Source organism: Salvelinus fontinalis, chromosome 18 (genome assembly GCF_029448725.1).
Source record: "Salvelinus fontinalis isolate EN_2023a chromosome 18, ASM2944872v1, whole genome shotgun sequence".
Taxonomy (NCBI): Eukaryota; Metazoa; Chordata; class Actinopteri; order Salmoniformes; family Salmonidae; genus Salvelinus; species Salvelinus fontinalis.
The window spans coordinates 43,881,579-43,909,470 of NC_074682.1; the positions used below are offsets into that span (position 1 = coordinate 43,881,579).

Consider the following 27,892-nt stretch of genomic DNA (forward strand, 5'->3'; position numbering starts at 1 on the left):
GTGTGTTTAATGTTTAATTTTTTTTTTTTTTTTTTCAGGCATACTTTGTTTGTAGAATTCACGAACAAGTGTATTTACATCAAATAAACACGGAGAGCAAAGAATAATGTGAGTATTTTAACATAAAATGCCTCTGTTGCAATAAGATGGAAGGACTGTTGACAGAGGAAAGTCTAGACAGAAAATAGAGTTGGGTAGAGTAGCTCTTTATTGTCCCAATAAGCTATTTGTTATGCAGACAAGGAGACATGATACAGGAGTGTCTAAACTTAACGGGTATAAGGAATTCAGTCCATTAACGATACAATACAATAGTAACATAAAGCATCAGAGTACACAAATAAAAACAGTTCATAATGTGCAATGCAATGGCTTATTTATTAGAAAATTACACTTGTATCACTTTATTTAACCTCTGTTTAGCCAGGTAAGTCATTGAAAACCAGTTATATTTTACAATGACGACCTAGTCAGTCAAAAGGTGACCGTACAATACACCAATATAGTCATGTGATGGCAGTATGATCACTCACAATAGGTTTTTATTATCAATTACTGTATATACTGTAGTTGTGAATGTGAAGCAGAGTAGGATGAAGATGCCCCTAGACACTGATCTATGGCCAGTTTTGTATTGTTCCCTCTTAATGGTTAATGTTGGGATTGTAGGTTGATCCTAGGTCTGTGTCTAAGGATAACTTATATCTGTAGCGTGTAATGCTGTCTGAAGAAGTCATGGCCTTTACTCCCCTCTAGAGGGTTCAGTGCTGCTGAAAGAACACAGGTACCTGCCTCATAGGGACTGGAGTTACCCTAACCATCTAACCTAATTTGTGAAAAACTCTGGGCTTTGGCAACCCTGTCATTTAAACCCTGTGCATCTTTGTAAATAAATACCTTCCCACAACGGCAATTTTTTGCAACCAATTCCATAATTGTAACAATATGAAGGTAATAGTATTGCTTTGTAACTGTTTAAAGGCGCCCACGTACTAGGTTCACTTTGCTCCTAGCAGAAGTCGGCTAGGTTAAGCAAATGTCTGTGCCTCACATACTCCCTTAAAAGACCTTCGCTTGAAAAACAAGAAAAAAGCACGAGACGCTGAAGCAACAACATAGCCAGTATACACTTCCTCAAAATAGTCAGAATTAATCGAAGATAAATCCAGAAATCTGTAATAAATTGACGTTTTGGCCGAGGAGGTCTTACTCGCGTGAAAAAATGTGCATGAAAACGAGTTGTCTCTCGTTGAATGACAACAAACACTTCTTTGAAGAATCCCTTCCATAGTTCCCACTCCTACTAGGAGTAGTACAGTTGACCAATCCCCGACAAAAGGGTATAGACTTCGACTACCGAACTTTGACTTGCCTCAAGAAAATGTTTTGTGTGCATGAACCTGCCGAACATCAAAACGAACAAAAACGTCACAACATTTCGTCATAATATATGCACAAACTGTTTCACCTGTGAAGCATACAGTAAGCTTTACAATCACATTGTGGTTATCAAATGTGAGTGAAGGGTCTAACTGTGGGTGAGAGGCTGGAGGTGGAATGTAGAGGTGGGACTAGTGGAGTAGAGTGGACATCCCTACAGTACACTGAAACACCAGTAGCAGAGGGCCTAGGGGTTGGTTTGGAATGCAACCTGTGTCTGTAGCGTCTGCCTCTGGACCAGCCAGCAGCAAGCTGACTCCCCTCTCATTTCCAATACACCTTCTCCATCTCTGAAAGAGAGAGAGAGAGAGACTATTGTAATAAATAAATAAACATATATATATAGTAAACTGAATGTAATATTTTGTACTGAGTGTACAAAACATTAAGAACACCTACTCTTTACATATGACATAGACTGACCAGGTGAATCCAGGTGAAAGCTGTGATCCCTTATTGATGTTACTTGTTCTATTCACATCAAAATAGTATAGATTTAGGGGAGGAGACGGGTTAAAGAAATATTTTTAGGAAGGTGTTCTTAATGTTTTGTACACTCAGTGTATTTAAAAAAAACTCAGTCAGGGTCTCAACTTACTGTTGTGTAAGTTCGAAAATGTGTTGTGCATCATCAGTTTTCCCCTTATTTTGTCAGTAACTAACAGTCGCTCAATTAGCCATGTCAGCTAACAATTTTTAGATTGGTAAATTAGTCTCGCCAGTTATCTAAACTTGTAGTAATCATGGCCGAATACCGAGCGAGCATACAGGGCACGTGCCCAGGGGCCCTGACCTCCAGGGGGCCCCCATTGATTTTGTTAGTCCCTCTCACTCAGATATCATTAACATGGCATAAGTCATGGCAAAATGAGTAGAATTGCAGGAAATTCGCTTTAAAACTGCTAAAATAATTATCTGCCCCACCGCAAAAATGAGTAGAATTGCATAAAGTGTGTTATGAAAAAAGAAAAGAAAAAGAAAGAAAGGCTAGAGCCGGCCCTGCGTACTTCATATGGATGAGAGACATGGAGGGTTTAAGTGTATGTGTGTGTGTGTGTGTGTGTGTGTGTGTGTGTGTGTGTGTGTGTGTGTGTGTGTGTGTGTGTGTGTGTGTGTGTGTGTGTGTGTGTGTGTGTGTGTGTGTGTGTGTGTGTGTGTGTGTGTGTGTTACCTTTGTCCAGGTCGATGACTTTGGGCAGGGTGGACATTTGAACCTTCTCCCTCAGCAGGTTGTTTTTGTAGTCTGAGAGACAGAAGAGAGTGGAGTGAATATATATATATACACACACACACACACACACACACACACACACACACACACACACACACACACACACACACACACACACACACACACACACACACACACACACACACACACACACACACACACACACCTAGTTTCTTCTCCTCCTGGTTGCACGTCTTGACTTCAGGAACGTCCATCTCAAACTCATTGGTGGCCATGTCGCCCCTGTTGGATCTATCACAGAGAGAGGAGTGAGTGTGTCAGTTAATGTGTCAGTGAGTGAGTCAGAGCGTGTGCATGTGTGCGTCCAAGTTTCTCACCTCAAAGATGTCTGTGGGTAAAACTCCGCTGAAACACAAAAACACAGTAAAGATGAAGACAGGCTGACTCAGACACACTGACAGAGAGAGAAAGCTGACAGACACAGAGACAATGTAAGTTAGTCAGGTTTTAGTACAGGAGCTCAGACCTTTAGTCTTGCGTCGGTGGGTAAAGATGATGATGATAAGCACAATGAAGGCCAGGAGGAGGAGCGTAGTCAGAATGTAGCCCAGGGGCAGCAGGAAATGATGTCGCTGATCGGGCAGGATGACGTTGATGACACGTGGTGCCTCAGCCTTGCTATCCTCTGAGGAACAGAGAGAGGATTGTTAACCAATGGCTCCCCCTGTCTGTGATACACCCAGACTATGATAAAAGTATATTCTGGCCACCAGGTGGGGCACTCTAGTCACTGTTGGAAGCTTCACTGGTGCTGCTCTGGTAAAGCGAGTGAACAACAACAGCAGCTAAATACATTGGATCATCTCCTGTACATCATAGACATAATAAATCATTAACCGACCTGTTTGCTATGTTCAGGCTTAGGGATATGTCCCCAAAAAATGTATTTAGTTTCTGTACGACTGTACTTGCTTTTGGGTATTTGTACAGATTTGATTTCAGACCGTTCTGGGGGGTGTTTATAGTGGCAACGTAGATGGTAGATCAGACTGTGAAATCATTGGCTAGGGCTAAGTCAATCTCACAGTTATTCAGTGGGTGTACGTGTGTGTACAGTATGTGTGTGTGTATGTATACGTGCATCTTTGTCTCTTTTGTCATGTCAATTGGGAACTCCAACGCCAAGATGTCATCCCTACCAGTGCCAAGCCGTGTTGTAACATTGTAAAAAATAATAATAATTATCCATGATAGTGGACAACAATTGGACAATCAACAATAGCTGTGTGCTGATCTACTGAGTGTTGAGAAGTAGAGCCACTACAACTGCTGGTTTCCTTTATGCTCGTAAAAAATGTGCAAGGCAAGAGGCAGCCGGGGAGCAGCTGCCCAGCGTGTCTGAGCCAAAACGAGTTCCAGACCTGAAGTCATACTGTGATTTACTTTTCCTGGCAGTAAAGACAGAGAGAGGGATGGAGGGAAGGAGAGAGAGTAATGGAAGGATGGACAGAGGGAAAGAGTGGGGGATTCAGTGGTTTCTGTACTGTAACTCTTCAAGCATGTTAGTCATAGTAGACTTAACACAGAGACGACCGTAAACAAAGGGATCTGATTCAGAACCATCTGTTTGTTTGGCCTTGGTCCATCTCCTGGGATCCTCCTCTGTGTGTGTGTGTGTGTGTGTGTGTGTGTGTGTGTGTGTGTGTGTGTGTGTGTGTGTGTGTGTGTGTGTGTGTGTGTGTGTGTGTGTGTGTGTGTGTGTGTGTGTGTGTGTGTGTGTGTGTGTGTGTGTGTGTGTGTGTGGTCTCAGACAGACCCTTCCACTCTCTGCCTGAACAACACTGAGAAGTGGGCCAAATGGGAGGGGGGAGAAGGGGGTAGCTGCAGCCTAATATGGTGACTGGAGTATGTTCGAGAGGGTGTGTCGAAAGGAAATGAGTGGAAAGGAGTTCAAAGGACTGGGTGTGTCGAAAGGAAAGGGCTGGGTGTATCGAAAGGAAAGGACTGGGTGTGTCGAAAGGAAAGGAGTAGGTGTGTCGAAAGGAAAGGACTGGCTGTGTCAAGGAAAGGAGTGGGTGTGTCGAAAGGAAAGGAGGAGGTGTGTCGAAAGGAAAGGAGTAGGTGTGTCAAGGAAAGGACTGGGTGTGTCGAAAGGAAAGGAGTAGGTGTGTCAAGGAAAGGACTGGGTGTGTCGAAAGGAAAGGAGTAGGTGTGTCGAAAGGAAAGGACTGGGTGTGTCGAAAGGAAATGAGTGGGTGTGTCAAGGAAAGGACTGGGTGTGTCAAAAGGAAAGGAGTGGGTGTGTCGAAAGGAAAGGAGTAGGTGTGTCGAAAGGAAAGGAGTGGGTGTGTCGAAAGGAAAGGAGTAGGTGTGTCGAAAGGAAAGGAGTGGGTGTGTCGAAAGGAAAGGAGTAGGTGTGTCGAAAGGAAAGATGTGGGTGTGTCGAAAGGAAAGGAGTGGGTGTGTCGAAAGGAAAGGAGTGGGTGTGTCGAAAGGAAAGGGGTAGGTGTGTCGAAAGGAAAGGGGTAGGTGTGTCGAAAGGAAAGGACTGGGTGTGTCGAAAGGAAAGGAGTGGGTGTGTCGAAAGGAAAGGAGTGGGTGTGTCGAAAGGAAAGGACTGGCTGTGTCAAGGAAAGGACTGGCTGTGTCAAGGAAAGGACTGGCTGTGTCGAAAGGAAAGGACTGGCTGTGTCGAAAGGAAAGGACTGGCTGTGTCGAAAGGAAAGGACTGGCTGTGTCAAGGAAAGGACTGGCTGTGTCGAAAGGAAAGAACTGGCTGTGTCGAAAGGAAAGGACTGGCTGTGTCAAGGAAAGGACTGGCTGTGTCGAAAGGAAAGGACTGGGTGTGTCGAAAGGAAAGGAGTAGGTGGGTCGAAAGGAAAGGAGTAGGTGGGTCGAAAGGAAAGGACTGGCTGTGTCGAAAGGAAAGGACTGGCTGTGTCGAAAGGAAAGGACTGGCTGTGTCAAGGAAAGGACTGGCTGTGTCGAAAGGAAAGGAGTAGGTGTGTCGAAAGGAAAGGAGTAGGTGGGTCGAAAGGAAAGGAGTGGGTGTGTCGAAAGGAAAGGAGTGGGTGTGTCGAAAGGAAAGGAGTAGGTGGGTCAAAAGGAAAGGAGTAGGTGGGTCGAAAGGAAAGGAGTAGGTGTGTCGAAAGGAAAGGAGTAGGTGTGTCGAAAGGAAAGGAGTAGGTGTGTCGAAAGGAAAGGAGTAGGTGTGTCGAAAGGAAAGGAGTGGGTGTGTCGAAAGGAAAGGACTGGGTGTGTCAAGGAAAGAACTGGCTGTGTCAAGGAAAGGAGTGGGTGTGTCGAAAGGAAAGGAGTGGGTGTGTCAAAAGCATTCTGCTATATGTTATACGGTTTTGATTGAGCATTGTTTTTGTTTTTTCACCAAGCAATTACCATACCGTGAAAGTTTAGAGTCATATTTTATTTTATTTTTACACGAATAATTGTAAATGTTCAGTTATAAAACTGCCAATTTTTTATTTTTTATTAAAAGTACTGATGATGGGTGTACTGTTGCCAGTATGCGTTGTATATGTGTGTGCTTACTGTGACTGTCACCCTTGATATTCACTTCCAGTTTAGATGGTTTGGATCACATGTGTCAAACTCATTCCACGGAGGGCCAAGTGTCAGCAGGTTTTCGCTCCTCCCTTGTGATTGGTGAATTAAGGTCACAAATTACTAAGGAACTCCCCTCACCTGGTTGTCTAGGTCTCAATTGAAAGGAAAACACAAAACCAACAGCAGCCACTAGGTTTGATGCCCCTGGTTTAGGTAGTCTTATTTATCCATCTTCCCATTCTGAATTCAGGCTGCGAGTGATTAAAAGTTCTAATTGTTGAATATCCTCACTCTGGCTGGATTCCAATAGGAAGTACACATCACTTTGCAAGTGTGCATAATGTGATTTGCAGGCCTGATGTGGCCTGTAAACCAGAAGTTTCCTAACACCATTGTTAGGGTATAACTAGGCCCTCAAAGAAAGTCCTTTTGATATACAGTATGTAGTCATAAAGACTTTAATTTAAAAGGCTAATAAGGCTGGTGGAACCATTCATAGAGGGTTCTAAGAATAACCCTTAAAAGATAAAAGGGTTCTTGGTAGAACTGTTCATAGAGAGTTCTAGGAAGAACCTTTAGGTGATAAAAGAGTTCTTGGTAGAACCATTTATAGAGGGTTCTATGAAGAACCCTACATAAAGGTTTCTAGGTAGAACCCTCTGCAAAGGGTTCTACCTAGCACCGAAACAGTTCTCCTATCGAGATAAACCGAGGAACCCTTCATTTTTGTAAGTGTGCACTCCTTTCGACACACCCACACGCCATATTAGGCTTTAGCTACCCATACTTGTAGAATCTCTCTCTCTAAATTCAATTCAATTCAAGGGCTTTATTGGCATGGGAAACATATGTTAACATTGCCAAAGCAAGTGGAATAGATAAAACAAAAGTGAAATAAACAAAACAAAAATACAGTAAACATTGCGCTCACAGAAGTTCCAAAAATATAAAGACATTTCAAATGTCATATTATGTCTATATACAGAGAGTTGTAGCAATGTCCAAATAGTTAAAGTACAAAAGGGAAAATAAATAAACATAAATATGGGTTGCATTTACATTGGTGTTTGTTCTTCACTGGTTGCCCTTTTCTTGTGGCAACAGGTCACAAATATTGCTGCTGTGATGGCACACTGTGGTATTTCACCCAGTAGATATGGGAGTTAATCAAAATCGGGTTTGTTTTCGAATTCTTTGTGGATCTGTGTAATTTGACGGAAATATGTGTCTCTAATATTGTTATACATTTGGCAGGAGGGTAGGAAGTGCAGCTCAGTTTCCACCTCATTTTGTGGGCAGTGTGCACATAGCCTGTCTTCTCTTGAGAACCACGACTGCCTACGGCGGCCTTTCTCAATAGCAAGGCTATGCTCACTGAGTCTGTGCATAGTCAAAGCTTTCCTTAAGCTTGGGTCAGTCACTGTGGTCAGGTATTCTGCCACTTGGTACTCTCTGTTTAGCGCCAAATAGCATTCTAGTTTGCTCTGTTTTTTTTGTTAATTCTTTCCAATGTGTCTAGTAATTATCTTTTTGTTTTCTCATGATTTGGTTGGGTCTAATTGTGCTGTTGTTCTGGGGCTCTGTGGGGTCTGTTTGTGTTTGTGAACAGAGCCACAGGACCAGCTTGCTTAGGGGACTCTTCTACAAGTTCAATCGCTTCCTTTTAGGTGGTTGAAGAATTTTAACAGCTCTTTTCTAGGTGCTGCTGTAGGCCCTCCTTGGTTGGTGACAGAAGCACCAGATCATCAGAAAACAGTAGACATTTGATATCAGATTCTACTAGGGCGAGGCCGGGTGCTGCGGACTGTTCTAGTACACTCGCAAATTGATATATTGATATATTGATATACTGTATATGTTGAAGAGGGTGTGGCTTAAGCTGCATCCCTGTCTCACCCCATGGCCCTGGGGAAAGAAATGTGTTTTTTTTAAAACCAATTTTGTGTACATGGATTTTATAATGTTGTATGTTTTTATCCCAACACCACTATCCATCAATTTGTATAGCAGACCCTCATGCAAAATTGAGTCAAAGGCTTTTTTGAAATCAATAAAGCATGAGAAGACTTTGCCTTTGATTTGGTTTGTTTGTTTGTCAATTAGGGTGTGCAGGGTGAATATGTGGTCTGTCGTATGGTAATTTGGTAAAAAGCCAATTTAACATTTGTTCAGTACATTGTTTTCACTGGGGAAATGTACGTGTGTGCTGTTAATGATAATGCAGAGGATTTCCCCAAGGTTGCTGTTGACGCATATCCCACGGTAGTTATTGGGGTCAATTTTGTCTCCACCTTTGTAGATTGGGGTGATCAGTCCTTGGTTCCAAATATTGGGGAAGATGCCAGAGCTAAGGATGATGTTAAAGAGTTTAATTATAGCCAATTAGAATTTGTTGTCTGTATATTTTATCATTTCATTGAGGATGCCATCAACACTACAGTCCTTTTTGGGTTGGAGGATTTGTATTTTGTCCTGTAACTCATTCAAGGTAATTGGAGAATCCAGTGGGTTCTGGTAGTCTTTAATAGTTGATTCTAAGATTTGTATTTTATCATGTTTATGTTTTTGCTGTTTGTTCTTTGTTATAGGGCCAAAAAGATTGGAGAAGTGGTTTACCCAGACATCTCCATTTTGGATAGATAACTCTTCATGTTGTTTGTTTAGTGTTTTCCTAATTTCCCAGAAGGGGAATTCTATGGATTCTTCAATTACATTGAGCTGATTTCTGACGTGCTGTTCCTTCTTTTTCCGTAGTGCATTTCTGTATTGTTTTAGTGATTCACCATAGTGAAGGCGTAGACTCAGGTTTTCTGGGTCTCTATGTTTTTGGTTGGACAGGTTTCTCAATTTCTTTCTTAGGTTTTTGCATTCTTCATTGAACCATTTGTCATTGCTGTTAACTTTCTTCGGTTATTTGTTTGAAATTTTATAGGGAAGCCGAGAGGTCAAATATACTGTTTAGATTTTCTACTGCCAAGTTTACACCTTCACTACTACAGCGGAATGTTTTGTCCAGGAAGTTGTCTAAAAGAGATTGAATTTGTTGTTGCCTATTTTTTTTTGTTTCTCTCTCTCATCAAGTGAAGTTCCTGTTCTTATTTATTTATGACCAAGTTTTATTTGTTTTGTCATTTTTTGAAGGGGGGGGACATGTCTTATATGGGCAGAAAGCTTAAATTCTTGTTAATCTAACTGCATTGTCCAATTTACAGTAGCTATTACAGTGAAACAATACCATACTATTGTTTGAGGAGAGTGCACAACAACAAAACACTTATCACAGCAACTGGTTGATACATTCACCTCTGAAGGTAAATAATGTACTTACATTCAGTAATCTTGCTCTGATTTGTCATCCTGAGTGTCCCAGAGATAAAATGTAGCATAGTTTAGATTGATCAAATCCATTTTTATATTCAAATGTAGGAACTGGGTTCTACAGTTTGAACCTCTGCTGTCTCTGATTTTTTTTAAATGTAATAGACCTCAGGAGGAATAATGTCCCATCCAGATGATTTGCCTTTGTTCATGCTATCCAATGCCCTTTTGAGGAGATCTACCTGATTCTGTCAATAAACAATGAAAAAGAGAGAGAAAGCAGGAGAATGAAAAAGAAAGAGGAAGGCAGGGGGGAGGAAGAGAGCATGAGGGAGAGAGAAAAGTGAATACATTTTGATGAGATGGAGGTAAACAAACTCTAGACGTAGGCAAAGTCAAGTTCAAATAAGTGCCTGTGGGAGCTCAGGATAGGTAGAGGAGAAAATCAGGAATGAGACAGCGATAAAGAGAGAGATAGAGGGAGAGAGAAAAATGCTCTAACTCCTTTAGAATGTCCGGTCTGGCCAAAGTCAACAGCAAGCCAGACACCCTGGGCAGAATCAGAGGGTACTACAGGCACAGAATCTACTAGTGTGTGTGTGTGTGTGTGTGTGTGTGTGTGTGTGTGTGTGTGTGTGTGTGTGTGTGTGTGTGTGTGTGTGTGTGTGTGTGTGTGTGTGTGTGTGTGTGTGTGTGTGTGTGTGTGTGTGTGTGTGTGTGTGTGTGTGTCAGTTTTGTCATGGATGGGAGGTGGGGTGTAGTAGGGGGTTTTGGGAATTGCTGAGAGTTCCGTTTTAAACATGTTATTCCACTGAGATTGGAGGAACTTTGAATTGAGAGAAAACACACACACACACCCAAACACAAATACTGTACACACACAGTCGTGGCTCCAAAGAACACAGATATTTCTCAACCACACTCAATGACTTTCCCACATTCTCCCATTAGTGGCTTCAGAATAGCACCCCCTCCCCGAACACACACACACACACACACACACACACACACACACACACACACACACACACACACACACACACACACACACACACACACACACACACACACACACACACACACACACACACACACACACACACACACACACACACACACCCTCTCTACATTTGCAGTGGTGGGTTGGCTGATTTCCAGACGTAAACACATAGTTATCTGCTGATCATGGACGGAGCAAAGAAAAAAAGGAGAAACAAAAGGAGGTAATAATGGGAATTAGAGAGAAAGGAAGAGAAAGGACGAGAAAGGGAGAGAGCATAGCTAACTGGCAGGGAGAGAGAGTCTGGTGGCAGAGTGAGCGGAATGGGACAGGGACTGTCTGAAGACAAAACCAGATCCTCAAAACTAACCTCAGACTACACCCCCCTCCCTGTCACACACACTCCATCTACCCTCCACATTTTCCCTCTTGAGAGTGGGGAGGGGGTGGCTGAATGCTGAGAGGTGGTGGAGTGGGTTTAGCAAGTTTTGGAGACTGGCGTGGGTGGGTTTGCTAGGTAAGGCGTGGGAGATTTGGAAGGCTGTCTTGGATGGGAGGAGAGGTAAGGAGGGGACAGGTTAGGGAGACTGGCCAGGGTGGGTTGGGGTAAGGAGGATTTGGAAGGCTGGGTTGGGTTGGGAGAGATGGGTGAAGAGGGGGAGGTGTCGTAAGGAGGGGTATGGGGGTGAGGAAGAGGGAGGAGGGTGGTTTAGAGGTCTGGCGCCGCACTAGCTGACAAGGCAGGAAGAGCTGCTCATAAAACAAATCTAATCCCCTAACTACGACTGGTTACTCCCCCTCTCTCCTTCTCTTTTCTCTCTCCCTGCTCCTCCTATACTCCCCCTCTCTCCTTCTCTTTTCTCTCTCCCTGCTCCTCCTATACTCCCCCTCTCTCCTTCTCTTTTCTCTCTCCCTGCTCCTCGTATACTCCCCCTCTCTCCTTCTCTTTTCTCTCTCCCTGCTCCTCCTATACTCCCCCTCTCTCCGTCTCTTTTCTCTCTCCCTGCTCCTCCTATACTCCCCCTCTCTCCTTATCTTTTCTCTCTCCCTGCTCCTCCTATACTCCCCCTCTCTCCTTCTCTTTTCTCTCTCCCTGCTCCTCCTATACTCCCCCTCTCTCCTTATCTTTTCTCTCTCCCTGCTCCTCCTATACTCCCCCTCTCTCCTTCCCTTTTCTCTCTCCCTGCTCCTCCTATACTCCCCCTCTCTCCTTCCCTTTTCTCTCTCCCTACTCCTCCTATACTCCCCCTCTCTCCTTCTCTTTTCTCTCTCCCTGCTCCTCCTATACTCCCCCTCTCTCCTTCTCTTTTCTCTCTCCCTGCTCCTCCTATACCCCCCCCTCTCCTTCTCTTTTCTCTCTCCCTGCTCCTCCTATACTCCCCCTCTCTCCTTCTCTTTTCTCTCTCCCTGCTCCTCCTATACTCCCCCTCTCTCCTTCTCTTTTCTCTCTCCCTGCTCCTCCTATACTCCCCCTCTCTCCTTCTCTTTTCTCTCTCCCTGCTCCTCCTATACTCCCCCTCTCTCCTTCTCTTTTATCTCTCCCTGCTCCTCCTATACTCCCCCTCTCTCCTTCTCTTTTCTCTCTCCCTGCTCCTCCTATACTCCCCCTCTCTCCTTCTCTTTTATCTCTCCCTGCTCCTCCTATACTCCCCCTCTCCTTCTCTTTTCTCTCTCCCTGCTCCTCCTATACTCCCCCTCTCTCCTTCTATTTTCTCTCTCCCTGCTCCTCCTATACTCCCCCTCTCTCCTTCTCTTTTCTCTCTCCCTGCTCCTCCCATACTCCCACTCTCCTTCTATGCGTCCCCCTCTTCCTCCTCCCCTCCCCCCTCTTAAAATGTGCTGTTTGGAAAAAAGGAAAAGCCAATGATGTTTGAGGACGATAGGGAAAAGGGGATAGGGGGGAGGAGAGCAAATGAAAGAGCAGCTGGGATTTCTCTCTAAGTTGTACATAAACACGTGTACGATTTCTACAGTGGTTAACTGGAGTGCAGTATAGTGTGTATCTGTGTGTACTGTATATTATGTATTATGTATGTCTGTGTGTCTGTGTGTGTACATGCAGTATCTCACCCTTGTCTTGGTTGGGCAGTGCTCTGGGGGCAACAGTAGCCCGAGGCTCAGGTGGTCCTACGGTGAGCTGAAACTGTCTTCTCTCATGAAGACCACAGTAGTGATGATGTAGGTGACAGGTGTACAGACCCTGATCTCCTGGCTGTGGGGCAGACAGCCAGATATCCCTGTTTTACCACTGTAACACTGTAGTTGCTATGATGTTACACAGTTGTTACATGTTGAGCACAGACAGATAGACAGACACGGGATGGTGTTATAGAGGACCTGCAGGGCAGAGATAGCCAGAGAGAAGTCTCCCTGTGAGAAGGACTCAGCGCTGATGTTCATCTTCCTCTGGAGGAACAGGGGTCCGTAGCTGCGCTGCTCCCCAGAGGCATACAGGTCTATCAGACGGTCTGCACGGTCGTGACGAACACCCGGAGGCTGCCGGTCCCAATGCACCACCTAAGACCAGATAAAGAAGGATTGGACAATACATTATAGTAAAAGAGACCATACATCCTTCTTTCCAACTACCCTTGAAGTAATCACTGGACTGACTTTACATGATTAATGAAATAAATGCTGGGAAAGCATGCACTACCTAAGATGGGATAGAGGGTTAAGATAGATATTAGCTGATCAAAGTGCCCAGGAAATATACATGATAAGACTGAGACTGAGAAGTATTTGAGATCATGTCATTAAGGAAGCCAGCTGTTCCAATCCTTCCATTGAGTTCCATTCACTTGGAGTTTAATTTGTCTTCCTGCCCAGATACATTCCTCCTAAATGACATCACTGTCCAATTCTTCCTCATCTCATTCTAGTGCTGTTTAAAAGCATTCATAACACACACACACACACACACACACACACACACACACAAACACACACACACACACACACACACACACACACACACACACACACACACACACACACACACACACACACACACACACACACACACACACACACACACACACACACACACACACACACACACACACACACACACACACACACACACACACACACACACACACACACACACACACACACACACACACCTGCTGTTCCTCCTCACCGCCATCTTCTGTCCACACAGAGCGGCGATTCACACACGGCAACACCACCGTGCTGCCTACCAACACCACAAACACAGCTTTCTGACCGTCCCAGAACCGCTGCTCCTTACGACCTGAAACCCACACAGATAGATCACAATACAACCACACGTTGAGAGAGGTTAGGACCACAATATGACCATATCATGACTATTTTCCCCTACTTGGGATAAGGCAGAACTTACGTGACTTGGTGACGTTGACCTGTATTCTGATCGTCTCATACAGGTGACAGTAGTGATGGTGCAGGTTACAGGAGTACAGGCCTCGGTCACTTATCGCAATGTCTAGAGAGAGTGGGAGAGAGAGAGAAAGAGAGAGGGAGAGAGAGAGAAAGAGAGGGAGAGAGAGAAAGAGAGAGGGAGAGAGAGAGAGAAAGATAAGGAGAAAGAGATGACCTCAAGTCACATTAAAAGAAACAGACAAATAGACAGAGACAGACAGCGCTCACCTCTGATGACGAGAGAGAAGTTTCCGTCGTTGAAAGCTGATAGGCTGAGGCTGACCCTCCCCTGGTTGTGTCCATTATAGATGCGCTGGTCTCCAGCAGAGAACATGTCTGCCACCCTCTCCATGGCATAGTCTGGCCCTGGGCGGTACAGGTCCCAGTGGACCACCCTCTGTCTGTCCTTCAGACTGTCCCTGGTCCACACCATGCGCCCGCTCACACACTGCAGTACCACCCTAGAGCCAGTGGGGGCGCTCACGTTGTAGCCCGCAACAACCACACTGCTGCTGTCAGACTGAGCCAACACTAAACGAAAGAAAGAAAGAAGCATGCACTTACAGTATTTGCATGACATAAACACACTCACAAACACGGTCAGATCTAATACACACACACTCAGACCTAACACATTAAAGTTGCACACATACTAAATATATACAAACACACACACTAGTCCGGTAAAACAGTGAGAGGCTACTCACCAGCAGTGATGAAAAAGGCCGCAGGGACTGTAACAGAAACATGAGAATCATCGTACTGTAATTACAAACACAGACGCTAGTCACACACACAAACACACACACACACACAACATGGGACTCTGGTTAAACACACACGTGCATGTAAAAACACACTCAGATACACACACCACAGGAGACTCAGGAAAAACCCACAGAAGCTACAGTAACATTACAGCAGTAGCATTCCAGCTAAAGAGACCCCATCAAATCCCAAGGTGTCATAGCCAGTCCAAAGCCAAAGGTCACTCAACATGCTGTTTCAATGCCACTGGATAACTTCAACCATTCGACACACTGGGGGAAAACCCTAGATCAAGTGTTCATGGGAACCTATTTTGGAACCCTTTGAAAAGGATGAAGTGTTCAGTTGAGGAACACATTCTGGTGGAAAATGGACGATGAGCAAGAGGCCGCTACACGCTGATTCAAGGTCAGTTTTGCAATTCCATCCCGAATGGGTTTATGGTTGGGATTTGGGGAGTATTAAAGTGATGCCAGATATGTGCCTATAAGGACAAAGCTATGAGCGAGGATGCTGCTCCAACTGACTTATAACATCCCTTTCTGGTTTCTGTCCAAGCTCTCCATCTGACCTGAGAGGACTTTGCCTCTGATTGGCTCATTCTGTCCAGAGCTCCACAAACACACATCTTGGCCCACCAATCACACTCAGAGAGAAGAAGTATAGGTAAAAACTATACACAGCTGTACCATAAAGAAAGAAAGAAAGACAGACAGACAGACAGACAGACAGACAGACAGACAGACAGACAGACAGAAAGAAAGAAAGAAAGAAAGAAAGAAAGAAAGAAAGAAAGAAAGAAAGAAAGAAAGAAAGAAAGAAAGAAAGAAGAGAGAAAGAAAGAAAGAAAGAAAGAAAGAAAGAAGAGAGATTAGGATCTGGGAAAAAATACTTGAATCAGTTATAGAACCCATTGCCCTTTATGGTTGTGAGGTCTGGGGTCCGCTCACCAACCAAGAATTCACAAAATGGGACAAACACCAAATTGAGACTCTGCATGCAGAATTCTGCAAGAATATCCTCCCTGTACAACGTAGAACACCAAATAATGAATGCAGAGCAGAATTAGGCCGATAGCCGCTAATTATCAAAATCCAGAAAAGAGCCTACAACCACCTAAAACCTTCCATAACAAAGCCATCACCTACAGAGAACCTGGAGAAGAGTCCCCTAATCAAGCTGGTCCTGGGGCTCTGTTCACAAACAGAAACAGACCCCACAGAGCCCCGGGACAGCAACACAATTAGACTCAACCAAATCATGAGAAAACAAAAAGATAATTACTTGACACTATGGAAAGAATTAAACAAAAAACAGAGCAAACTAGAATGCTATTTAGCCCTTAACAGAGAGTACACAGTGGCAGAATACCTGACCACTGTGACTGACCCAAACTTAAGGAAAGCTTTGACTATGTACAGACTCAGTGAGCATAGCCTTGCTATGCAGACCTGGCTCTCAAAAGAAGACAGGCTATGTGCACACTGCCCACAAAAACTGAGCTGCACTTCCTAACCTCCTGCCCAATGTATGACCATATTAGAGACACATATTTCCCTCAGATTACACAGATCCACAAAGAATTCGAAAACAAACCCAATTTTGATAAATTCCCATATCTACTGGGTGAAATACCACAGTGTGCCATCACAGCAGCAAGACTTGTGACCTGTTGCCACAAAAAAAGGTCAACCAGTGAAGAACAAACACCATTGTAAATACAATCCATATTTATGCTTATTTATTTTCCCTTTTGTACTTTAACCACTTGTATATTGCTACAACTCTGTATATAGACATAATATGACATTTGAAATGTCTTTATTCTTTTGGAACTTCTGTGAGTGTAATGTTCACTGTTGATTTGTATTGTTTATTTCACTTTTATATATTATCTACTTCACTTGCTTTGGCGATATTAACATATGTTTCCCATGCCAATAAAGCCCCTTGAATTTAATTTAATTGAATTGAGAGAGAGAGGGAGAGAGGGAGAAATAGATAAATGGGCAGAGAGAGAGGGTAGGAAAGAGTTGGGGAAAGCAGGTTAAAGGAGAGAGAAAGTAAAAGAGAGAGTGAGGGGTGATAAGAGGAGGACGTAAGGTGGCAGCTTTTTGCTCTGATGGAAGAGAGGTGAGGTGATGGGGTTGAGTATGAGTGGGGGTGGGGGTGGGAGAGAGTGGTGGAGGGTAAGCCTACGTAGCTGTGTGGGTGTTTAGTAAGAGAGGCGTAGAGGAATCAGCCCCACCAGACTAGAGCATGCAACTAACACCACAACTTTACCACACCGGAAAAACAGACCCTATAATACACACTGTCATTTACTCTTTGTAACTCCAGACCACAGAGACACCCAATGACAGAAACACACACATTGTATATTAGATACATAGTCAAACACATAATGTACTCCAACATATACCTGCATAGAGGCATGCAAGAGATCACATCCCCACCCATAGCCACCTGCAGCATCACCAGACCTGTTTCAAGGGCTAAGACACACACACACACACACACACACACACACACACACACACACACACACACACACACACACACACACACACACACACACACACACACACACACACACACACACACACACACACACACACACACACACACACACACACACACACACACATACAGTTGCATGCTCTAGTCTGAACAGCTGTGCCTTCCATTCTAGTGAATCAGTAAGTGAAGACTGTACTGGTCATCAACCAGTATCCAAACACACATCGCATAATACTCAACTGCTTTACAGTCCTCTGTTAAGAGAATCATAGGAGAGAAAAAAATAAGCACAGACCGACAGACAGACAGTTAGTTCATAGTTCTGTCTGGAAGCAGAGTTCTAGCAGCTGTTTTTTCTTTAGATGAGAAGTTCTGTCCAAACAACAACAGGGTAGGACTACCTCTGATCTGACATTTTGTGGGCATGAGAAAATGGGCCATCTACTTCAGCCTTTGAAATGTTGAGCTTTCCTTGCTGGTTGGCAACAGGACCCATACCCATGCGTGCACGTATACGCACTCACGCTCACACACGCATTCACAAATCTAGTGCTAAAACAGTGCATAACTGCTCAGACTCACTGTGTTGTGTGTTAGGTTAAACTGGGCGAGATCAAATGCATCATGACCCAAAATGAACACAATGTGTATAGGCTTGACAAAATTATAGTAGTCGAAAAGCTAATAAAATAACTGTGTAGTATTTCAAGTTGTGTTGGCTACTTACTTTGGACCAAAAGGAGGACTTGAATCACGTCCGGTATCTTCATCTCAAATCTCTGTTGTTTACAAAGGAGCAGGCACTTTTGTTGCCTACACCTATTGCCAGTCACACCTGAGAAAAACAACAACAATGTCCGCTCATCCGTCAGCTCAGTTGTTCCTCGGCCCACGAAACCAGCGACTGTCTGATGAGCTGTGTAAACTTTTCACTGCATTCAGCGACTGAACCAAACAACCTCAGTTAGTGAAACGAACAGACCCGAACTAACCCTCCTTGGTTTGTCTGCTGAACAAACTCTGACTTCTCCCGTTGCAGGCCAGGGCCACCTCCCTGCGCTGAAACCCAACTCCACCGGGCCTCCTCCACCTCCAGGCTGCACCCTCATGTTAATCCTCTTTATTCCTCTCATCCTATCTACTCAACTCTCACCATATTAGCAGTGATGGAAAAAGTACCCAATTCTCATACTTGAGTAAAAGTAAAGATACAGTATCTTAATAGAAAATGGTAAAAGTGAAAGTCACCCAGTAAAATACTACTAAAGTAAAAGTATGATCCTTTCAAATTGCGTATATTAAGCAAAGCAGGGGCACGCTCCAACATTCAGACATAATTTACAAACAAAGCATTTGTGTTTGTTGAGTCTGCCAGATCAGAGGCAGTAGGGATGACCAGGGATGTCCTCTTGATAATTGTGTGAATTAGACAATTTTCCTGTCCTGCGAAGCATTCAAAATGTAAAGTGTACCTTTGGCTGTCAGGGAAAATGTATGGAGTAAAAAGTACATTCTTAAATATAAATAGTAAAGTAAAGTACAGATACCCCCAAAAACTACTTAAGTAGGACTTTGAAGTATTTTTACTTAAGTAGTTTATACCAATTACTTCACTGAACTCAAACTGAACAGGAGTGGATACACAAAATGATGTCTGAGATAGGCCTATTGGCTGTAGTGTGTTTGGCTTTCATGCACTTGTGCTATGATTTTTCTTTTCATATTATGACTGTTGTCTTGCACAATACACACTTGTACTCTAGAAATCAGGGGTTCAACAAGGATTCTTCTAAGATCCTCAAAGTTCTTCAAAAAAGGTTAAAAGGTTAAAAGCCCCTAAAAGGTTATTCCAAGAACCCCATAGGAGGTGTGTTTCAGCGAGGAACCTCCTTAGTTAGTGGGGGTTCATGCAAGAACCTAATTGCCCAACTGAAACATTTTGATTTGAATTTGAAAGGACAGGTGCAGGCACTTAACTGAAAAACTGTAAATATATCCTCAATTTAACGTAAGGTTTTATGATGATACCAGCTATCTTCTTATATTTGCGCAAATCTTTCTAAAACAGAAAGTGGACACAATTCAGTGGATATCAATCAACAAAGAGGTAATATGTATGAATATGTATACTATACGAATATGTTGAAGTCTAGCTGTATTGGGTGTAGATGACTGAACTGCTCACTTTTGTGTCTGTAGGTATACAGAGGAGGAGGCGTACAAAGGTATGTCAATTGGTATTGGTATGTTATTGTAACGGCAGCCTTCCTCCTCTTCGTCTGAAGAGGAGGTGTAGCAGGGATCGGACCAAGACGCAGCGTAGTTTGTGCTCAACATATTTAATAAAGACGAATAAACGTGAACACTTACAAAACAAAATAACATGTGGCAAACCGATACAGCCCTATCTGGTGCAGAGAAAACACAAAGACAGGAAACAATCACCCACAAAATCCCAACACAAAACAAGCCACCTAAATATGATTCCCAATCAGAGACAACACAAAACACCTGCCTCTGATTGAGAACCATATTAGGCCAAACATAGAAACAGACAAACTAGACACACAACATAGAATGCCCACCCAGCTCACGTCCTGACCAACACTAAAACAAGTAAAACACACAAGAACTATGGTCAGAACGTGACAGTTATGGAGATCACATTTACCATCCTCCTCCCTTGCCTCTTCAATGAAAATCCTATAGGCCTCTACATTATGGACAAGGTATGTGTTTGAAAACCATTATCAAAACATTTTTTTTCCATTCACATTTACCACAAAAACCAAGGTATGAATACTGTCGTGTGCATCTTTTGTTACATTTTTATAATTAAAATGTTTTGGATTTACAGACTTCACCCTCCCTACAGCTCTGATGAATATAACAGGAAACGTGTTAGATCACCATGCACTGCAAAATCATTCTGGCTGTGGATACGGAGAACATCAACACGTTAACATCAACACACCAGAGGATAAACCCATTGGACTTGAGGCTCTGCTGGGAGTTTACCTCATATTTACATGTTTTAATTCTGCTTTGCCACTATAATCATAATAAGCACTGACAACTCAAATATTGTGTTAATGCTGTTATTGTTATGCGTATTATTAATAATAATAATGGGGGGGGGTGGGGGGGGGGTAGTTCAATTAACCCCAACAGGTTCTTCAAAAAGGTTATTCGAGGATCCATTAAAAGGGGTTCTTTGAAGAACTTATAGGGGTTCCCCCAATGTTTCAATTTGAAGAACCCCTAAAGGATACTCCAGGAACCTTTTCTTTTTACAGTGTGCTCTCAGCTGGCCTCTCTCTTTTTCTTTTCTTTGTTTTAGCTCTTGTGGAGTCCCAGGAAATTATAGACTAGAATAGCTTGTTGGACATTTTTGTTGTTGTTGCATTGTCTTATACTAATAGACTATTCGAAGAGGGATGCAAGCTTGCTCTTGTTTGCTGAATGTTAAATGCAGCAGCATAAACAACATGCGATGAGTTTGCCAGAAGAAAGAGAACACTGTATGATTGCGATAGGCTATAGCAGTTGTGCATTTAGACCCATAACCATTCAATATGCATGAAGAGAAGCTAAAAGTCGTCTGCATCTTATTCTAGTCCTATATTATTCAAGCATGTCATTACAATGATAAAGATAAGGACAACAAAACGGATTTAACTGTTGAGAGGAAGGAAGGAAGCAACAACATATAGAGAAAGAGGAATACCATTAGGGGAAATATTATCAAAAGTAATGCGTCAGCCTACTAATATAAAAATGTATTATATTTCCAAATTTAAATCAAATTCACCAGCCTATAATTATAAACTTGTCCTGCACCAGCATTGCATGTTCTCTCCCAGCTTCATGGTTTGAACGAGGTGCGTAATTCCAGTCCATATACAGTACAGTAATACAGTCCACACTCAAAAAGATGACTGGAGCTTGTTTCATTTCTTTCCCCAAGAGAGCATACATCTATGGGCTTTTATTATTTTCTGTGTGTGTAAGTGCGGTAACCTAAATAGCCTATCATAGGCCTATTTGGATAATGGCACAATCATTCAAGCTTTTTTGGGCTTGGGCTCATAAAATGTCTTTAATGTATGGCTCATTAGGCTCAGGTAACAACAGGCTTGAATGTTTATGCCGATCAAAGATCTAATCAAGCCTCCTGGGTGGCGCAGTGGTCTAGGGCACTGCGTCGCAGTGCTAACTGCGCCACCAGAGTCTCTGGGTTCGCCCCCAGGCTCTGTCGCAGCCGGCCGCGACCGGGAGGTCCGTGGGGCGACGCACAATTGGGCTAGCGTCGTCCGGGTTAGGGAGGGTTTGGCCGGTAGGGATTTCCTTGTCTCATCGCGCTCCAGCGACTCCTGTGGCGGGCTGGGCGCAGTGCGCGCTAGCCAAGGGGGCCAGGTGCACGGTGTTTCCTCCGACACATTGGTGCTTCCGGGTTGGAGGCGCGCTGTGTTAAAGAAGCAGTGCGGCCTGGTTGGGTTGTGCCTCGGAGGACGCATGGCTTTCGACCTTCGTCTCTCCCGAGCCCGTACGGGAGTTGTAGCGATGAGACAAGATAGTAATTACTAGCGATTGGATACAACGAAAAATTGGGGAGAAAAGGGGATAAATGTAAAAAAAAAAAAAAAAAAAGATCTCATCAAATCCAGACATATTTATATGTCTTAGAATGACACTTTCTGCTTTGTTGGGAAATACTGGGTTACCCTGGAGAAAAGTGATTTATTCTCGAGATGGAACACTTGTAAAATACCAGAAAAATATAAAGCCTTAGTCAAAGCCTATAGGGTAAAGTACAGTTCTGCACTGTCTGTGGGTCAGCTACACTGTAAAAAGAAAAGGTTCCTGGAATATTCTTTAGGGGTTCTTCAAATTGAAATTGTGGAGAAACCCCTATAAGTTATTTGAAGAACCTTTAAAAAGCATGTCATCGAACAGTTTCCTGTTATTTTCAGAGGGTTAGGGAGGGTGAATACAAAAAATAGTACTTATACAGATAATTAACAAAACATGCATATGACAGTATTCATACCTTGGTTTTTGTGGTAAATGTGATTAAACAAAACTGTTTTGATTATGGTTTTCATACAAATACCTTGTCCATAAAGTAGAGGCCTATGGGATATTCATTGAAGGGGTAAGAGAGGAGGATGGTAAATGTGATCTGCATAACATACCAATATACAAACTATCGGGTTTCAGGTATGATCCAGATGCAGACAGTGTCGAAGAAACAAACGTGTATTTCTAGTACAGTGGCAGGTAAATGACAGGTCAAAGGCAGGCAGAGGTCAATAATTCAGAGAGGGTGCAAAAGGTCCAGAACGATTTTGTATCTATCAACAACAACAAAAATGAACAGTTCTATAGCTTAAACTATTTAAAACACTGATTATACCTTTATTACCTCTTGGATGCATCTGAAAACAAACATAATATGAAAAGTAATCTACACGGAGTGTACAAAACACTAAGAACACCTTCCTAATATTGAGTTGCACCCCCTTTTTCCCTCAGAACATCCTCAATTCGTCCGGGCATGGACTCTACAGGGTGTTGAAAGCATTCCACAGGGATGCTGGCCCATGTTGACTCCAATGCTTCCCACAGTTGTGTTAAGTTGGCTGGATGTCCTTTGGGTGGTGAACTGTTCTTGATACACACGGGAAACTGTTGAGCGTGAAAAACCCAGCAGCGTTGCAGTTCTTGACACACTCAAACTGGTGCGCCTACATACCCCGCTCAAAGGCACTTAAATATTTTGTCTTGCCCATTCACCCTCTGAATGGCACACATACACAATCCATGTCTCAATTGTCTCAAGGTTTAAAAATCTTTCTTTAACCTGTCTCCTCCCCTTCATCTACACATCAATAAGGGAGATCAATAAGGGATCATAGCTTTCACCTGGATTCACCTAGTCAGCCTATGTCATGGAAAGAGCAGGTGTTCCTAATGTTTTGTACACTCAGTTGTATGTATTGACAGTATAATGCTAATCATCTATATACATTCCTAATCTATCTAATGAAGTCTAATTTCTAAAGCACAGTCTAGGTTCAATGATATCAAAACTATGTTTTGTTGATCTATGCCGACATTACAGTTTTGTGTTTATCTTCCCTTAGAGGAGCCCCATGTCAGAGTGAGCTCAATGACTCCACCCAGTGGCAGACACCCTGCCATGCTGATGTGCAGCGCCTACGACTTCTACCCCAAACCAGTCAGATTGACATGGCGGCGGGACGAACAGGGGGTGAAGTCTGATGTGACCTCCACGAGGAGCTGCGTGATGGGGACTGGTACTACCAAATCCACTCCCACCTGGAGTACACACCAACGTCTGAAGAGAAGATATCCTGTATGTTGAAGCACAGAAGCCCTCACTGAGCCCAAGATGCATCACTTGGGTAAGGACGCATATGCCGGGTTGGGGTTTGTGAGGATTGGGGTGTGTGAGCTGAGTTAGGGTGTGTGAGGATTGGGGTGTGTGAGCTGAGTTAGGGTGTGTGAGGATTGGGGTGTGTGAGCTGGGTTGGGGTGTGTGATGTGGTTTGGGGTGTGTGAGCTTGGTTGGGGTGTGTGAGCTGGGATGAGGTGTGTGAGCTGGGATGAGGTGTGTGAGCTGGGTTGGGGTTTGTGATCTGGGATGGGGTGTGTGATCTGGGATGGGGTGTGTGATCTGGGATGGGGTGTGTGATCTGGGATGGGGTGTGTGATCTGGGATGAGGTGTGTGATCTGGGATGGGGTGTGTGATCTGGGATGGGGTGTGTGATCTGGGATGGGGTGTGTGATCTGGGATGGGGTGTGTGATCTGGGATGAGGTGTGTGATCTGGGATGGGGTGTGTGATCTGGGATGGGGTGTGTGATCTGGGATGGGGTGTGTGATCTGGGATGGGGTGTGTGGTCTGGGATGGGGTGTGTGATCTGGGATGGGGTGTGTGATCTGGGTTGGGGTGTGTGATCTGGGATGGGGTGTGTGATCTGGGATGAGGTGTGTGATCTGGGATGGGGTGTGTGATCTGGGATGGGGTGTGTGATCTGGGATGGGGTGTGTGATCTGGGATGGGGTGTGTGATCTGGGATGAGGTGTGTGATCTGGGATGGGGTGTGTGATCTGGGATGGGGTGTGTGGTCTGGGATGGGGTGTGTGATCTGGGATGGGGTGTGTGAGGGTTGCGGTGTGTGACCTGGGTTGGGGTTGGTGTGTACCCTCGTCCCCAGGCTATTGCGCACAGTGTATATAAGCCTGAGACATTGACTCAAAGTTGGCCTTGTTGGGAGTGACCATATCATTCTATGGGAGTGACCCAACTGAGTAAAGTATTTGTCAATATTTAATTTGAGTGAATCACACAACTGCGAGGTGTGGCTCCATAAACAGACACGTACAGGGGAGGATTAGGGGGAAGGTGTTGTGGGAGATGATTGGTTGGTAGATTAAGCCAATGAAGTGAATGCCTATGCGTCGGGGGTTTCTTTCTATAGTGGCTAATGAAGGCCAAGTTTAATGCGTTGGTCCATCAGACTATTTGTGCATTTCGCCGGGATTGTCTTGGATTGAGATTAGGGTGTGGGTTGGGGGGTGTGAGCTGGGTTGGGGTGGGTTAGGGTTGGGGTGGGTGAGCTGGGTTGTGTGAGGGTTGAGGTGTATGAGTGGGGTAAGGGGGTATGAGTAGGTATATGTGGGATAAGGGGTATGAGGGAGGTAAGAGTGTGTGAAACTGCTCAGAAGGGGGTAATAATAGGTGCGAGTGGGGTAGAACATGGGATAAGAGTATGTGAACAGAATAAGGGGGTGTGAGTGTGAGTGGGGGAAGGCGTTGTGAGTGGGGTGAGAGTGAGAGTGGGGTAAGAGTGTGAGTGGGGGGGATCCCCACCTTGCGAGCAAAACATTTTAGAGGAGACAAAAAATGTATGTTTTAGAGTAAATTTCCTTTTACAATTGTATAACTAATTTCATGCAATTCTGCTCATTTTGACATGAGGCAGAGAGAAAATGTTGCTTTTTTACAGCTAATTTCCTGCAATTCTTTACATTTTGCCATGCGGTGGATAGGCATTTTTGTTTTGTGTTCCCGCCCCATATGATTCTTATTTCCCCTCTCTCTTTCTCTCTCTCTTTTTTTATCCCTCTCTCCTTCTGTAACAGGGGTGCTCTAGTAGTAACAAGCTAAAGTGAGACTCCTTTTCTGATTAATCCCAAGTTAAAATGGCTTGTTATCACCAGTTATTTTCAGGCTTGAAGGCACATTGCTGTATCTGCTACATAGATCCGAAATGAGATTTTATTCGTTAGAAATCACTACGACTGAAAAACATCTACTGCTGGAGTGTATTACTAAACAATAGGTTAAGTAAATTGTGACAATAATGTGTATGGTAATACTGGTGTTTGAGAGGGAGTAAAAAAAAATATCCTAGTTTTCTAAGTGCTTTAATTTCAGACTTGAGTCTAAAGAGTTATTGTATGATTGATATTTCTCTCTCTGATTGATTTAATTTCCCCTTTACAGACGTGTGTTACCATTTGCTGTTCTGTCATGGTGTGGGTTTTAGGTGTCTCAATATAACTGGGACATATTTTTGCCTTTGATATGATACAAGCTTTTCAATAAACCATTCAAAATGTCATTAGTTGCCTTTCTCATAAGTTTTTGCTCTGCATGACTATAGGCTATTTTACTGTGCAGATCTATATGTTGTTAGTATAGTCTGTAGTTTTTGTCTTCAGTGCCCATAGTGTACGTACTGTATGTGGATTGTGTAAATTCTGCATGTACAGTGTATTTTGTCTGTACTTCCAGTCTATTGTCTGTCTGTTTATTGTCTGTCTGTTATTGTCTGTCTGTAACTCCGTAGCAGCTACAATTCACTGAGTCAAATTCCTGTACATACAGATATATTTGGTGAATAAATGTGATACTGATTTCAAAGTCTGACTTGCATTTGGTCACAAACACACGTACAGTACCAGTCAAAAGTTTGGACACACCTACTCATTCAAGTAAAAAAATACCTATTTTCTACATTGTAGAATAGTAGTGAAGACATCAAAACTATGAAATAACACATACTGAATCATGCAGTAACCAAAAAAGTGCTAAAGAAATCAAAATATAATTAAGATTTTAGATTCTTCAAAGAAGCCAATCTTTGCCTTGATGACGACTTTGCACACACTTGGCATTCTCTCAACCGGCTTCATGAGGAATACTTTTCCAACAGTCTTGAAGGAGTTCTCACATTTGCTGAGCACTTGTTGGCTGCTTTTCCTTCACTTTATTGTTTACTCCATGTGTAACTCTGTGTTATTGTCTGTTCACACTGCTATGCTTTATCTTGGCCAGGTCGCAGTTGCAAACGAGAACTTGTTCTCAACTAGCCTACCTGGTTAAATAAAGGTGAAAAAAAAAAAAAAAAAAAAAAACTCTGCGGTCCAACTCATCCCAAACCATCTCAACTGGCTTGAGGTCGGGTGATTGTGGAGGCCAGGTCATATGATGCAGCACTCCATCACTCTCCATGGTCAAATAGCCCTTACACAGCCTGGTGTGTTTTGGGTCATTGTCCTGTTGAAAAATATATGATAGTCCCACTAAGCGCAAACCAAATGGGATGGCATATCGCTGCAGAATGCTGTGGTAGCCATGCTGGTTAAGAGTGCATTGAATTCTAAAATAAATCACAGACAGTGTCACCGGCAAAGCACCATCACACCTCCTTCTCCGTGCTTTATTGTTGGAACCATACATGAAGAGATCATCCATTCACCTACTCTGCATCTCACAAAGACAGATTTCACGGTCTTGTGTCCATTGCTAGTGTTTCTTGTCCCAAGCAAGTATCTTCTTCTTATTGGTGTAGTGGTTTCTTTGCTGCAATTCGACCATGAAGGCCTGATTCATGCAGTCCCCTCTGAACAGTTGATGTTAAGATGTGTCTGTTACTTAAACTCTGTAAAGCATTAATTTGGGCTGCAATTTCTGAGGTGCAGTTACCTCTAATGAACTTATCATCTGCAGCAGAGGCAACTCTGGGTCTTCCTTTCCTGTGACTGTCCTCATGAGGACCAGTTTCATCACAGCACTTATGGTTTTTGTGACTGCACTTGAAGAAACTTTCAAAGTTCTGGAAAGGTTCCGGATTGACTGACATTCATGTCTTAAAGTAATGATGGACTGCCATTTCTCTTTGCTTATTTGAGCTGTTCTTGCCATAATATGGGCTTGGTCTTTTACCAAGTAGGACTATCTTCTGTATACCACACCCCATACCTTGTCACAGCACAACTGATTGGCTAAAACACATTACGAAGGATAGATATTCCATAAATTAACTTTTAACAAGGCACACCTGTTAATTGAAATGCATTCCAGGTGACTACCTCATGAAGCTGGTTGAGAGAATGCCAAGAGTGTGCAAAGCAGACATCAAGGCAAAGGGTTACTACTTTGAAGAATCTCAAATATTGTCACGACTTCTACCGAAGATAACCCCTCTCCCGATTCGATTCGGGCGGCGCTCGGCGCTCGGCGTCGCCGGTTTACTAGCCGCCACCGATCCCTTTTTCCTTTTCTGTTTTTTTTGTCTGTGTTCATTTTCACACCTGGTTTCAATTGCGTTTATTTCTGTGTGTATATAGGGTACTTGTTTCCTGCCTTA

At 43.5% G+C, this 27,892-nt stretch overlaps 1 protein-coding gene across 1 annotated transcript; it reads right to left on the reverse strand.

Annotated features, from left to right (window-relative positions):
- Nucleotides 1-185: 185 nt before the first annotated feature.
- Nucleotides 186-18,216, reverse strand: LOC129815607 (matrix remodeling-associated protein 8-like). The gene is made up of 12 exons (XM_055869570.1): nt 17,935-18,216; nt 14,627-14,653; nt 14,148-14,450; nt 13,882-13,983; nt 13,640-13,770; nt 12,852-13,031; nt 12,585-12,726; nt 3,159-3,317; nt 3,010-3,037; nt 2,838-2,923; nt 2,612-2,683; nt 186-1,730 (listed from the first exon to the last, which is right to left on the reverse strand). The coding sequence occupies exons 1-12, from the start codon at nt 17,975-17,977 to the stop codon at nt 1,705-1,707; spliced, it is 1,299 nt and encodes a 432-aa protein (XP_055725545.1). The 5' UTR covers nt 17,978-18,216; the 3' UTR covers nt 186-1,704.
- Nucleotides 18,217-27,892: the final 9,676 nt, after the last annotated feature.